The 13,410-nt window shown below is 35.8% G+C and overlaps 1 protein-coding gene across 1 annotated transcript; it reads right to left on the reverse strand.

Moving 5' to 3' along the window:
* Positions 1–238: 238 nt before the first annotated feature.
* MRPL39 (mitochondrial ribosomal protein L39) lies at positions 239–12,817 on the reverse strand. Its single transcript, XM_026664120.2, has 10 exons — positions 12,731–12,817; positions 11,893–12,099; positions 10,606–10,745; positions 9,611–9,710; positions 8,415–8,482; positions 6,268–6,380; positions 5,522–5,587; positions 4,421–4,574; positions 3,450–3,497; positions 239–1,298 (listed from the first exon to the last, which is right to left on the reverse strand). The coding sequence occupies exons 1-10, from the start codon at positions 12,777–12,779 to the stop codon at positions 1,233–1,235; spliced, it is 1,011 nt and encodes a 336-aa protein (XP_026519905.2). The 5' UTR covers positions 12,780–12,817; the 3' UTR covers positions 239–1,232.
* Positions 12,818–13,410: the final 593 nt, after the last annotated feature.

The following is a 13,410-nucleotide window of genomic DNA, read 5'->3' on the forward strand; positions in this document are numbered from 1 at the left end:
GGTCAGTTTCAAAACTGAACTTCGTTCCCTCTCATGCTGATACATTAGACTTTGATATCAGTTCTGCCCACACAACTGATTCAACTCAATTCTTAGTATTCTGAATATGGATTCAAGCCTGGCCAGTCAGATTATGTATTATTGGCTGAAAGCTAATGCTTACATTCAGTGTCATTTGGGCAAATTTAATTTTTTGTAAGAATTAAAAAGGGACCATGGTAATACAAATATCCAAATATTTATTGTTGTTTTTTTTAAAATAAAGGTTATAAATATTTTTCTGTGCTAGCCCCTTTCTTTCTCAAATGGCTACCTCTATAAAATTGTATCTCTCTGACTTAGCTATATCTATTGCCTCTGCTAACTGTTGCCAAAGACACAAGAGACTCTCAATAGGGAAGAAAGGGTTCTTCTCAGAAAGCAGCAAGAAAGTCATCCTGATATATCTATTTTCCTATCACTCTGCAAATCCAGAGAATCAGCAAAGCATTTTTTTAGTGCTCTGGACCAGGCTTGGCACTCAGAAAACAAGCATTTGTCTTAAAATATTTTCCGAATGTCTTTATTTTAAAACTGGAGTAGGTTACTTGCTGCATTGGTTCAGTAAGCACAAGTCTCCCTTTGCCTTCAAAGAGGGTCAAGAAATATTTTGTAACATCCAGTTGAAGCCTGACAGGGTTAAAAAGTCTACTGAAGCTACTGTTTTCATCTCATTCAATAATAAACATCTGTGGGTATTTCAGTGCTTTGCTCTTCTAGCCCATGGACTTTTTTTTTTCTAATCTGAACCCCAATTGTTTAAGTAGTTCAAATCAATTTGGCTCCAAATATCAAACTGCAAACACCAATTCAATCATACCCTCTTTGAATCTTCCATTCAAACTGAACTGAATGATGTGTGCAGGCTTATTGCTCATATTCATTCTGTGGATTGTAGAGGTATTAAAGCTGAGAGGAAAATCCAGCATCTGCCAGGATCAGTATCTGATCTCTCAATTTGCAACAGGCTTTGAATGCTTGCAAATACTGTAAAACACCCATAGATATGCAATCTTTTTTTATTGCCTTTACATCTAAATTCTAATCTGGTAGAGCAAGGGTGATGTTGTATGAACCTCTGAAAACCTTCTCTCAAAGAATTTTTCAAGGAATTGATCTGAATAATGAATTGTACTTTAAAACAATCTCAATTTAATTCATTCAGTATTTCCACGCATACAGATTAGAATGGGTCAGGCAAGTTCAACGTTTGTAATTTCATTTCCATCATTTGTTTCTTTTGGTCCTCCTTCACTGATCTGTAAAACATAATAAATTCTTGAGGTAAAATATGAACTTTCATATACCTTTTGCCAAATTCCCCAAACCATTCCCCCACCCTTATTCACTGTTCATACTGATCACCCTACATGTTGGCAGCCACACTTTGATTTTCTTAATGAGAACTGCAATGGGTAAAGTGCAAAATCTAGGCAGAAATGATAACACTGTGTCTCCTGGGAAAAATATAATTCATTTGTCATTAACTTTTGCTTCATAAAAAATACTACTGAAAAAACATACAAGAAATGTGATTTGGTTTAATATTCAGACTAGCTAGGAAAGAAAGAGGATAGAGACACTTTAGAATTATGCTTACCAGTAGATATTCTAACAGATGTACTAATATACTGGGTAATACTGAACATTTAGAAAATATATTAATATAAATATGAAAGTAGCACTGAAATTTGAAATCTTAGTTTTTTGCCAATAGTTTACATTAACTGATAACATTAGATTGACAATGCCATAAATCTTAAACCCAATTCCTACTGCTACTTTTATAGAATTAAATCAAAAATCAATTTTGCAATTGAGTACTCGCCTTATTCTATCCATAGGGAAAATAAAGCTTCAAGACTCCTAGCAGTCTTCAAATCATTTATGTGCAGCCCTTAGAGCTGCCTTTGGCCACAATCATCAAAGACAAGCATTACTTTTTTTTGGCCATCCAGTGATGAAAATCCCATGTATACTGTAATTTACACTATGATAAAAATAGACACTCCTACACATCCCAAACGCAGTGGCAGATGGGTAAGAATGTCATGCCCCAGTTGGAATCTGATTCCAAGGGAGAAGTGGAACAACTGACAGGGAGTGGGAATGTAGCTCCGGTGGCTGTGGAGGAAACTGGGGAAGGGCACAGGCCAGCTGGGCATTCAGAGGAAGACCCAGGCCCACCCCTTCTTCATCCTAGGCACGCAGGAACGGATAAGGGAGCAACGTGGTTTATGGGGGAGGAAAGGGCCCTGATCCCCTTCATGGACTGCAGCTGGGAAGACTGTTTAAAAGGGCAAACTGCGCACGGCAAAGTTGCTGGAAGTAAAGCGTGCATTATCTTTGTTGAGGCTTATATGGGTTTTGGCATCCTCCCAAATGGGTGCTGCATTATCTTTTGGAAGTCTGCAATTTATTATCCTGGCCTGTCATGTTAATTACATCAGTGTGGTTTGTGTTGGTTTTTTAATTTCTAATTATCTTCACTTTGGGTAAAGCCGTGGATAACTGGACATTGGGGGCCAAGTTGGAGGCATTAAAGGGAATTTATCTACTTTGGTGACTTTGTTATTTTTGTGCCATGCCCCGGGTCATCACAAAGAATAAATCTCTGCTTTTTAAAAACAGGAAAATTTCAACAATAATTTTCATGGATATTTGCAATACACGTGCAGTGTGTATGCAGTCTAAAAAGTGGATCAATATAACATACAAATAATAACATTGTCATTGCTATTGTCATTCCTTCCAGGCCCAGGAACGTAAAAATAGTTTTATCCCTTACATATTATGAAGATCCTATGAAAAGTTATTCTTCACACATTGGTACATACTGTAAGTAGTCCTATGACCATTAGGTTCACAAATGTTTGAAGTTACAATGGTACTGAAAAAAGTAACTTACAATTGGCCCTCACATTTACATCTGTCACAGCATCCCCATGGTCAAGTGATCACCATTTGCAATTATCCCAGGGCACTTCCAACAAACATAAGCTGATGAGGGAAGCCAGATTTGCTTAATGAGCATGACAAAAATGTCATAAAATTGGACACCACTTAATGACCACATTACTTAGCAATGGATGTTCCTGTCACAACTGTGGTCGCAAAACCAGGATTACCTATAAAAAATCTACAGCAGGAATATCCAACCTTGGCAACTTTACAACATGAACTGACTGAGGAATTCTGGGAGTTGAAGTCCACAAGTCATAAAGTTGCCCAAGGTTGGAGAATCCTGCTCTAGAGTATCAGAGCAAAACAAACTGATTATAATTTTTAATCCATTTTTTCTCAAATATTGATATGTTATATTGCATTTTATTATAGGATTGTGTTTCTTCATAGCTTTCAGAAAAATAAGTAATGCAAATTTAATGATTATTCCTTGAGGTTTAACTTACTAAATTTTGTGATCTTTTCCGCAATCTGTGCCATATAGTATGATAAAGCTGTAATGAAACAGAATCAGTCAATACGTAAGTTTAATAAATCATTATTATTACTTTGCAATTAAAATGTGTTTCCATGTTTTGTATTATGGGCAAAATCTCATGAGGATCAAATAACCACATTTCATAATTTTTCAGCTTTCTTATATAAAACCTGTCAAGATTTAAAGAGGGAAAATCCAATTGTATTTCTTAAGAATAAACATTAAATTCCATTATTTTGAGCACCAGGGGTGTGTGTGTGTGTGTGTGTTTGATTAAAATTTAATGTTTCTCTGGAAAACATTTGTTTTCCTAAATATATCAAGCAGATGAAGCCTTTTTGGGGGAAAGTGATGTTACATTTTGTAAGTATACAGTACTGTAATTTGAAAAGTTTGGCTGAGTCTTTTCCACTAAACTCTAAGATGCTGGCTTTGTACTTAAAGTACAAAGTTATTTAAACTAAAAAGGAACAAGAGATGATATCCAATTTCCCACCATTTTTCTTTAATTCTCTTTATGGATTCTAAACTGTGGAGCAGGAACTGTTTAATGATTACCTTTCCTTATAATTCTTATATTAATTGTTGCTGATGGTTGTGCAGTATAAACCCCACAAGTAGCCTTTTCCTTTTTTGTTGGCCCTTAAACGCTTCAGTGTTGCACTGCCAAATTGTAAGTATATTGTTTTTCATTCTTTTCAAAGAAATGACAAAAACTTGGCTAATTTTCCAAAACTTTTGATACACTTTTTAAACTTTTTTTATAAAGACCTCAAAATTCCCCGGGAATTTTTAAAAAGGCAAAAGATTTTCTCCTGCCTCATGAGAAATATCAGTGAACTTAGGATGAAAAAATTGAAGGCTATTTACTGCATACCATCCTAAATCTATATTATCTTTCTTATCCTAAACAAAAATACTAGTAAATAAATTGCTAACCTTTAAATGATGAGGTACAGAGATACCTTGGAATCTTCTTCTTAATTCAGACTGGCTGCTTTGAAGATTATGGGCTGCTGTCACTTCATATTGATTACACAAGCTAGTTCTTGAAATATGAGGTCCTTCACTAATGTCTACAAAATCACCAAATCTGGTTGAAAACAAAACACAGAAAGCTTAATCACCCCCAAATGTGTTAGTAATAGCTCGAAAACTGTACCTGTTATCTATCGAGTGGGGTGGTGATAAGCTCCTATTCACTGTATGTGTTGAAGTGAAACTCAATAGATAATTGGAAGATGGACTAAATTTCTTAAGTGTGCCCTATTTGAATTTTTGCACAAATATGGCTTGGAATCATGGACTAGATTTCTGTTCTGACAAAACTCAAAGCTTCTGAAATGACTGCCTTTAAGGACCTATAATGAATTTCTCTGTGGCTGAAAACATAATGCAACATTAAACCTGTAACTTTTTATTTTTGCTACATATTTTGCTATTTAGAAGTGCTAAAATAAAGTATTTTAATGACAGTTAATCAACGTTTCTAAAGTATATTATAGCTTTCAGGTGGTAGTAGACTTGTCGACTGACATAACAGGCCAAACCCTACATTGAATTGCACATGCCAATATAAGTAATATAGTAAAATATAGATAAATGGAATAAAAATATATTAAATGGAACATCAGCATTTAGATGCACACGTGAATTAAGATCTCCTTCACACCATATAATTTTCAAGCGGAGTCATCCAGTTCAAAGGATTGAGGCCTTATTTATCCCTTGTAAATATTTACCCTAATCACAAAAAATAATTCCACGAGTTCTGAAAGTGGATTTTCACTATAATTTCAATGAAAGATAAATTGCTGATAAATCATATATCCTGATGAGTCAGGAATGACTGGTCCTTTGACATTAACTTTAAAGGAAGAGAGAGAGTGCAAAGATATAACTTTCTTCTCACTGAAGTGTTAAAACATTGCTCAGATCCTTACCTTCTCATTTATTCTCCCCATTTCTGGTTCAATGTAAAGATCATAAAGATAAAGATTTCTAGCTATTTAAAAAAAGGCTGGCTTGGGCTTTCCTCACCTGTGCACTGTAACTACTCCTTTGGAATTTTGAGAAGCTCTTTCTTCAACCATATCCTGTTTGAACCTAAAACACAAAGAAACAGGTCCATAACTAAACTCCCTATTGTATGTAATGTAAAATAACAGTAAATTTAAGTAGAAGAGTGTACACATTCCATTTCTTTTTTTAAAAATCATACGTCGTTTTTCCTTCCTACGTGCCAGTTCTAGTAACAGTGAGTTAAGGAATATTTTTTTCTCTTTTCAAAAACTGAGAAAAATTCTTCCCTTTATACCCACCACTAGGCCTTTATTAACTATTGCCAGCATCGCTTCTAGTAGAGCTTTTCCTAAAACTTCAAAACCCTATTCTTGTATGGTTAATGTTGATGCATTTAGACCCACAGAAAACATATTCCATTTTATTCATTCTTGTTATTACTCTTCAAAGGGGAATGATGTGCACTATCTATTACAAAATAAAGAATATACAACATATGTTAAGTACAGCTGCAATATATGGCTATTTGTTTTAATAGGAGTTACACATTGTTCAGCTGAATTCCTTTTCATTATTAGTAGTATACTAATAAACATGAAAACCAAAAGTAATTTAATAAGAACCTGTTTATTTTTTTAATCACAAATTATAGATTTCGGGGTGAAGCACTGATTTCAGATTATATACATGGGTACAGAGACAGACAGACAGACATCTTTTCTGAATGACATTTTAATTCTGACATATAGATTGTTAATACTAACTTGTTATACTCAAATATTTCAAGTGCCACTTTAGCATCGACATCCAGCACTTCAAATGGCAAATCTTTCTGAATTAATCTGAAAGCATCTTTTGAAAGAGAACGGAGACTTTCCTTCAAAAATAAAGGAAAAATACTAAGATTATATAGACAGACATGATAAACAAGAAGGTTCAAATAATGTAAGTATTTTAAATTCTTCGTTTGTTATTTAATGATTATTCTGGAGATTTTTCAAACTGTAGCTATTTAAGTTAGCTCTGTCTCTGCAAGAATATAATAAGCATAAAATAAAGGGAACATGTTTCATATTTACTACTGTGTTTCTCCAACAATACGGCCTCCACCAATAGCACCTCCACCAGCATGATTTCTAGGCATGAGGTGAAATTAAGCCCCACCCCCCAAATTTAGGCCTATTTAAACCATGCGTTTCCCCGCCATTTCTCACATCGTTAGAACTACACGAGGTGAAGAGAAATGGGGGGGGAAGGGCGGGGGGGGGAGAAAACTTGCTTTTAGGAGTGCCCTGCAGGTAGCCTAGGCTAGAATACCCCGATCTACTACCGAAAGAACATCAGCCGATAGAAGCTCCCCGAAGGCAGAGTCGCTGTTTCGATCGACCGGTAGAAGCGGTCAGCTGCTTTGATCGACCGGTAGAAGCGGCCTCGGGGTGAGCGCCCACGCACACTCCCCTTGCCACGAGGCCGCTTCTATCGGCCGATTGAAGTGGCTGGTGACTGCCCTTGGGGAGCTTCCATCGCCCAAAAGACACTGCCTAATGGCATGGGGACGTGGGCAGCCTCGCCCCCAAGCAGCTGGGGACTCTGCCTTTGGGGAGCTTTCGTTGGCTGATAGAAACGGCCTCGTGGAGAGGTACGTGCGCAGGGGCCGCTCTAGGTGGGGGAGGAAATTAAGTCACCCCCGAAAAGATGGCCTAGCCGTTTTTTCGGGGGGTCAAAAAAAAATAAGGCCCGGCCTTATTTTGTGAGAAACACGGTATTTCTCCTTTCAACTAAGCTTTAAAAAAAACTCAATATTCTCCATTCTGCCCAGTAGTCTGGAAAATTATTTGGCTCAATCAATATTAACATATCCACATAGTGTTCCTTTTATTTCATCCCTAATGCAATACAGAAGGAAGTTTATGAATTAACAATTTTAGCAATTATAGCTATACTATAAGAAATATTTGAGGAATAAAAGGGCAAGCTTGTGGCGCTATCCAAATCCAATTTATATATTTTAATACACTATTCTTTTTTAAAAGGTTTTCTAATCCAGGTGGCTGACCGTGCGACAAACCAATAATATTGATGGTAGGTCATGTAGAAAAATGCAAGGAAGCACATTAATTTTAAGATTAGTCTTACGGTAAGACTAACCTGCTTCCTTGCATTTTTCTACATGACCTACCATCAATATTATTGGTTTGTCACACGGTCAGCCAGCTGAATTAGTTATTTTTGTCCGCCTCTCTAGTCCTTCCCAAGGACCGGGGATAGACAGATGTGGATATTATTATTATTATTATTATTATTATTATTATTATTATCATTATCATTAATAATAATTTAATTAAACATATGTTGCCCATCTTGCCTGTGGTGGAGGAGGGTGGAGCAATGGCAGAAAGTTTTATAATAGAAATATGACCAGACTAAATCCAGAGCTGAAGAAGTTCCAGATTAGGTTTTATAACAATATTATATGAATTAAGGTCTGAATCCAGAACAAAATCTAATATTGACTCTATCATCATAGGATGATAGATCAATCAATTTCTGGTCTAGTAATTCTGTGTACATTGTTTTCAGATCAGTTTGTACAAAATATTTAAATATTTCCTCACAATATACTTATTTTGAATATATTTTATTTAAAAAAATACACATTTGAAACCCAAATAAGTATTAGAGGTTTGATCCAGCAGTCTAGGAAGTGCAGTTTACATCTACATTTATAAAAAAAAATGAGTTTCTCAAGTAGTTCAAAAATATGTTTTATTACATAATAAGAGCAAACGAAACAGGGCACAAACATATAAAGTTCTGTATGGATACATTGTATTGCAATTTTTACATTTAGCAATTATTCTTTTCATAGAATAGATATACTGAGTTGTCCATTAAACTAGTTTGATCTTACCTCAGCTGGCATCCATGCATCGAGTTTGCTATCCAAGATTACATCATAGCAAAACGCTCCAGATGTCACTGTATAGCAAGACAACATTTTGAAATATTGGTATGAATAGATTTTTCAAAGTCAGGTGTTTAACAAATTCAATGAAAACCAGCATGTAATTACAGTATCAGTTTTCCCTCCCAGAAATGTGGATATATAATTAATTTTAAATCTATAATTAGGAATGTCTTAATTAACACCAAACAAAATGTCAAACACAGGGTACAAGTTTTGGGGCTATTCAGAATTCTTCATTAGACAAGATAATATCAAAACAAATAAACCCAGGATGGTAAAGAAATGAAATCTAAATATGGCTACATAGTTAATTATTGAGTTCTACACATCCCACTTGTGTCGATGAAAATGATGACTTGTGTCCAAATATCAAAATAGATTTTTAGGACTTCCTCCAGCATTGACACTTGCTCTGGCAAAAACCTGAAGAAATATTTTGATCAATGACTGAATGTCTTTGGAACTTTTTTACAAAAAAAGTTCACCTAACACAATCTTAACTTCTCTTTTTATTCAAGGTGCAACTCTTTTTTTGGGAGGAGGGCAGGTTATAAACAACTTTCTATATATGCCTACATAAGTAAATTTCTTCTAGTTCGATGAGGTAAAACCTTTCAGGTAAATAGAACAAATTGCAGCATTAATTTGAATATTAAAAGTAATATTTAAATTATGTCTGCAATTCTGTTCTATTTAAACAGGAATTTTATCTGTTCTGCTATAGTATGCAATTGAGAATTGAACACAGATTAATAAATAATTTTAAGAAATATGCTTTCTCCAACATTATGTTGTTTAACATGGCAGTTTTGGATATGACCAATTCCAAATAAAGACCAACTGAAAAAACCATGTATACTATCTTCACAGAAAAAAGAAATTAAAGTATTTACCATCATAAGAACTTTAATATAATTAAGTGAACAAAAACAGTTGACAATGTTCTAATGAAATTGGTAATTTAGTAAATTGTATATGATAATTTTCTTCAGCTTTGTAACCTTCCAGTGGGTTCAGACTATAATTCAAAATATTTTGCATACATTCCAAATGCTATAATACCTACATTTTTGAAATGTGTAAATTACAAAGATTATTTTCTATGTTCATTGTAATACTCTTCCAGAGAATTGTGTTACCTGGTACTTCTGGAGCTTTAACAAGAGTAACTGAATATTCATCTTTAAATGCTTGTTCTAAAACACAGCCCAGAATCATAGCACAAGAGCGCCAATAAGCCTGCAATAGATTATTAATTCAAATTATATCAAGACAGTTCAATGTAAATTTCAAAAGCAATATTTAAAAGACTCAAGTCATCATTTAGGAAGTTTGACAACAAATATTATTAAAAAAGTAGGCAGACATAAAAAATATTTGCCTTGTAGTCTGTTTCTGAATATCCTAAGGAATAAGAATGTCATTTATTTTTGAATCCAAAGTACTCCACTTGTATTATTTAAATCTGTAATTAATAGAAAGCCAGAAAGATGAAAGAAAGTTTATATCCTTTATCCTTTATAACAGATATCTTAGTATACCATTCACTCAAATCTGGAAAAGAAAGACACTTTAAAATGAATAATAAGAGAAACAGAATATCATTATATTCAAATCATTTTTAATCAACTTCTGTATAAGTTGTTGTTGGCTTGTGACCTCGATGATGATGAATGAATGGTATACTGTTATTGAATTTCTAGCTGCCAAAGTAGTGCCACGGAAATCACAATTGTTTCAGGCATTAGCAATAATCTCATTCTTATGACAGTTGCAATATTCCATTTTTTTCTCATTAGGACCCCTGCTATGGAGTTAAAGATCTGGAAAATCTCACATTCTGTAGCATATGCCAACTTGCAGCAATCACTATATCTGCCATTGGCCTCCTGAAACCATGTCAGGCTGCAAGACTTAACTTCTACTTGGTTGCACTCTCTTCCACAGCACCCAAATCCCCCCCCACCCCCGGCCCCATTCCCCAACAACCCCCCCCCCCCACCCCCCACAAAAAAAAACACCCCCTTAAGCAAAGACTACCTGTATTTACATTCAACTAAATTTATACCATGCATCCTTTTGTCCTTCAGTTTAAGAAAAACAATATAAAGCAAGAAATCCAGTATTGTCATACTTTGTTCACTTCTTCTGCATCTTCATCTTTGAAAGTAAGAAACTGAATTTCACAAGAATGAGACAAAGGTCTGTACATATCCCCGAGCTGCCCATCTACAAGGGCAAGCACAGATCTCTTAGTATACCATTCACTTAAATCTGGAAAAGACAAATAAAGTAAAATAAAAATTAAACTTCAAAAATTATTACTGTGCTAGAATCATATTTTATTAGTGAAACAACAGTGTAAAACAAGCACCTGTATAATATCTAAGTAAAAACTAATTGCTTTTAAGAGAGGGAGCAAGATTTCACCCATAGTTGTTTTTTTGAACCATCTGCTACTTCTTGTTTTTCTTTTTTTAATCCTACTATGTCAGTCTGTGCTCCATTCAAAATCCAAGAAAGAAATACTCAGACTCCATAGGTTAGAGCAAAGTTTTTTCTTTTACTGAAAATCAAAGTGGAAGCTACAGGTTGAATTCTGAATCTAAAGAATTTGGCGCGCAGATTACATATACAAAGGGATGGAATTGTTCCCACCCCCAAAGTCCAAAAGACTCTTCCAATTAAAAGTTCTGAATATGATCATGTGGGCATCTTCAGGTGGTGATGAGGCCTCTGTCCGTTGACCTTGACATATTTTGATAAAATTTCGCAGCTGCGCAAAGGAAAGAAAAACTAGGCAAGGAAATAGAAACTTAAGAACAGGAATTTATACTTCCCCTCCTCCTTCCCATTTACAGCATAGTAATGTAACACCTCCAGTTTTCTTCCCCTCCAATTTCCCCCTCCCCCCGTTACTAATGACAGCCGAAAGATGGAGAATAGTGAGAAAGATGCGTAGCAGTAGAAAAGATGTAGAAAAAAAATGTAGAAGAGATCTTGAAGGCTGACACACTATCATAATCTTTTTTTGTTAACAGGAAGAAGCCAGGAATTTTTTTTTGCCTGTTTGGATCAAGTTATAATTTATTGCTAAATAGCATGATGACTTGGAGCATTTCTCTCCTTCCAATGATGCTTCATGGGGAATTAATAGGGATAGGTGAAACTGATTCAACAAAGCTGAGGATTCCAAATTGCTAGAGACTAGGTATCAAAGAAGAGAACAGAATCTGTAGAAACCAAGAAACATATTAGGGAAGCAGAATGACTGGTGATCCCAAGTGAATACTTACTAGAGTAAGTTTAACCCCCAAGCATTGGGTATTTGTAGAAGCACAACTAACTGAACCATAGCCCTTCTTACATGAAGCATGTTTCAATTTTCTTAGTCAGCCTAACAACCATTTTAATTACTTACGCATAGCACAACTGTATGGAGTGGAAAGCCCTTTGTTCATTATAAATAAGGTGTCGGGATGTGATTTACCCACATGTTTTACTTCAATTTTCTCAATCCGTGGGTTAAGAGACAGTTGTCTTTCTTTCTCTTTTGTGAACAGATGATTGCGCCTTTGAGCAATTTCTGCTGTTGAAAGTTGAGGAGTTGATGCAGTGGAAATTAGCCCTGAGGGGGGGTGGAAGAAATGTTTGTTAAAACATATTATTTTAATTGTCTAATATCACCTTTGCTAATACATTCATATGAAAGCAAGTTCTATGAATTTTGACTAAAATTAATGGAGGAAAAATATTCCTTATTGCTATCAACAAGCACACATTAATATTTATGTCTAATATTAATATTTGAATATTAATGTTAATATTGTTATGTTGGTCTAATGTTACTATTCAGTTTAGCATTAGACAAACAATCAAGAAGCAAACAATACCCAATCAAGGAATTCCAAACAAGCTAACGGTAAATAGCCCAACCAAAGAACTACCAAGACCATTCCCACTAACATTGCCAAGGCAAGTCACTAAAATACAAATTGAGACCAAATGTGCATTCTACTCCCTACCAGCAATGATGGTGCTACGTCTGCAAGAAAAGAACCAAAAGACCCCACATTTCAATTCTGAGTTACAGATATCCTGTTCTATCGTTAAGCAGGACAAGCAGGGATTGCAATGTTTTTATCTAAGCAATGCAATACCAAGATATATCGGTTAACGGCAATATTATAATTCCTTAGCTGTATCCCTTGAGCCCAGCGTTTAAACCAGCCATCCCTCGGGTTCCTGCTTAGGCTTACTTTTGCCACAGCCCCGCCATAGTCCACGGGAAAACCAAACAGAAGCCATCCCCAGCTTCCTTTCGCTCGTCCTCCACCACCTACTTTGGGCGGTCCGACGCACTTCGCGTCCTCCGGAAACACCGATCGCGACAAAAGTTTTCCGCCTCTCGCGGTCCCTCTCCGGCTGCTTCGCTTCAGAGGTAGTCGAAGCTTTTTGGAATGGATGCTTTTTGTGTGTGTGTGCCCCGCGATGAGAAAAGAACTTATTTTGGGGGCGGGGGGGGGGAGAAAGAGAGAGACTTATCTCCTAGCTTTAAAGCCTCCTTTTTTTAAGGCTGCTATATCGGTGCTATGAAGTCCACTCAGAGTAGACTCAAGTCAACTAGACTAGATGAGCGAGGGAAACGAGGCATAGACATCGAGGAATAAAGTTGTAATTTTTGCTTTGAGGCATAGCTATCAGGAGATTTGACAGGAGGCGGGTCGAAAACAGTTACCTTCCTATCTCTTTGAATTGTCTGATCTTGAACCAGAGACAACCTTTCTTTTTGACATGAAGCTATAGCACTGCACTCCTGCAAGGTCTGGAGCCTGTAAAGTTTGCTTTGAAATCCTGGGTAGGTTCTCGTTACTCGGGAATGCGAGAAGGCTGCCTTGCACTAGACTCTCCTATAAGGAATTGAGGATAAGATGGAAAA

The sequence above is a fragment of the Notechis scutatus genome, chromosome 5, assembly GCF_049901735.1.
Source record: "Notechis scutatus isolate UNSWTSFEM ecotype Mainland chromosome 5, rNotScu1.2, whole genome shotgun sequence".
NCBI classification, from domain to species: domain Eukaryota; kingdom Metazoa; phylum Chordata; class Lepidosauria; order Squamata; family Elapidae; genus Notechis; species Notechis scutatus.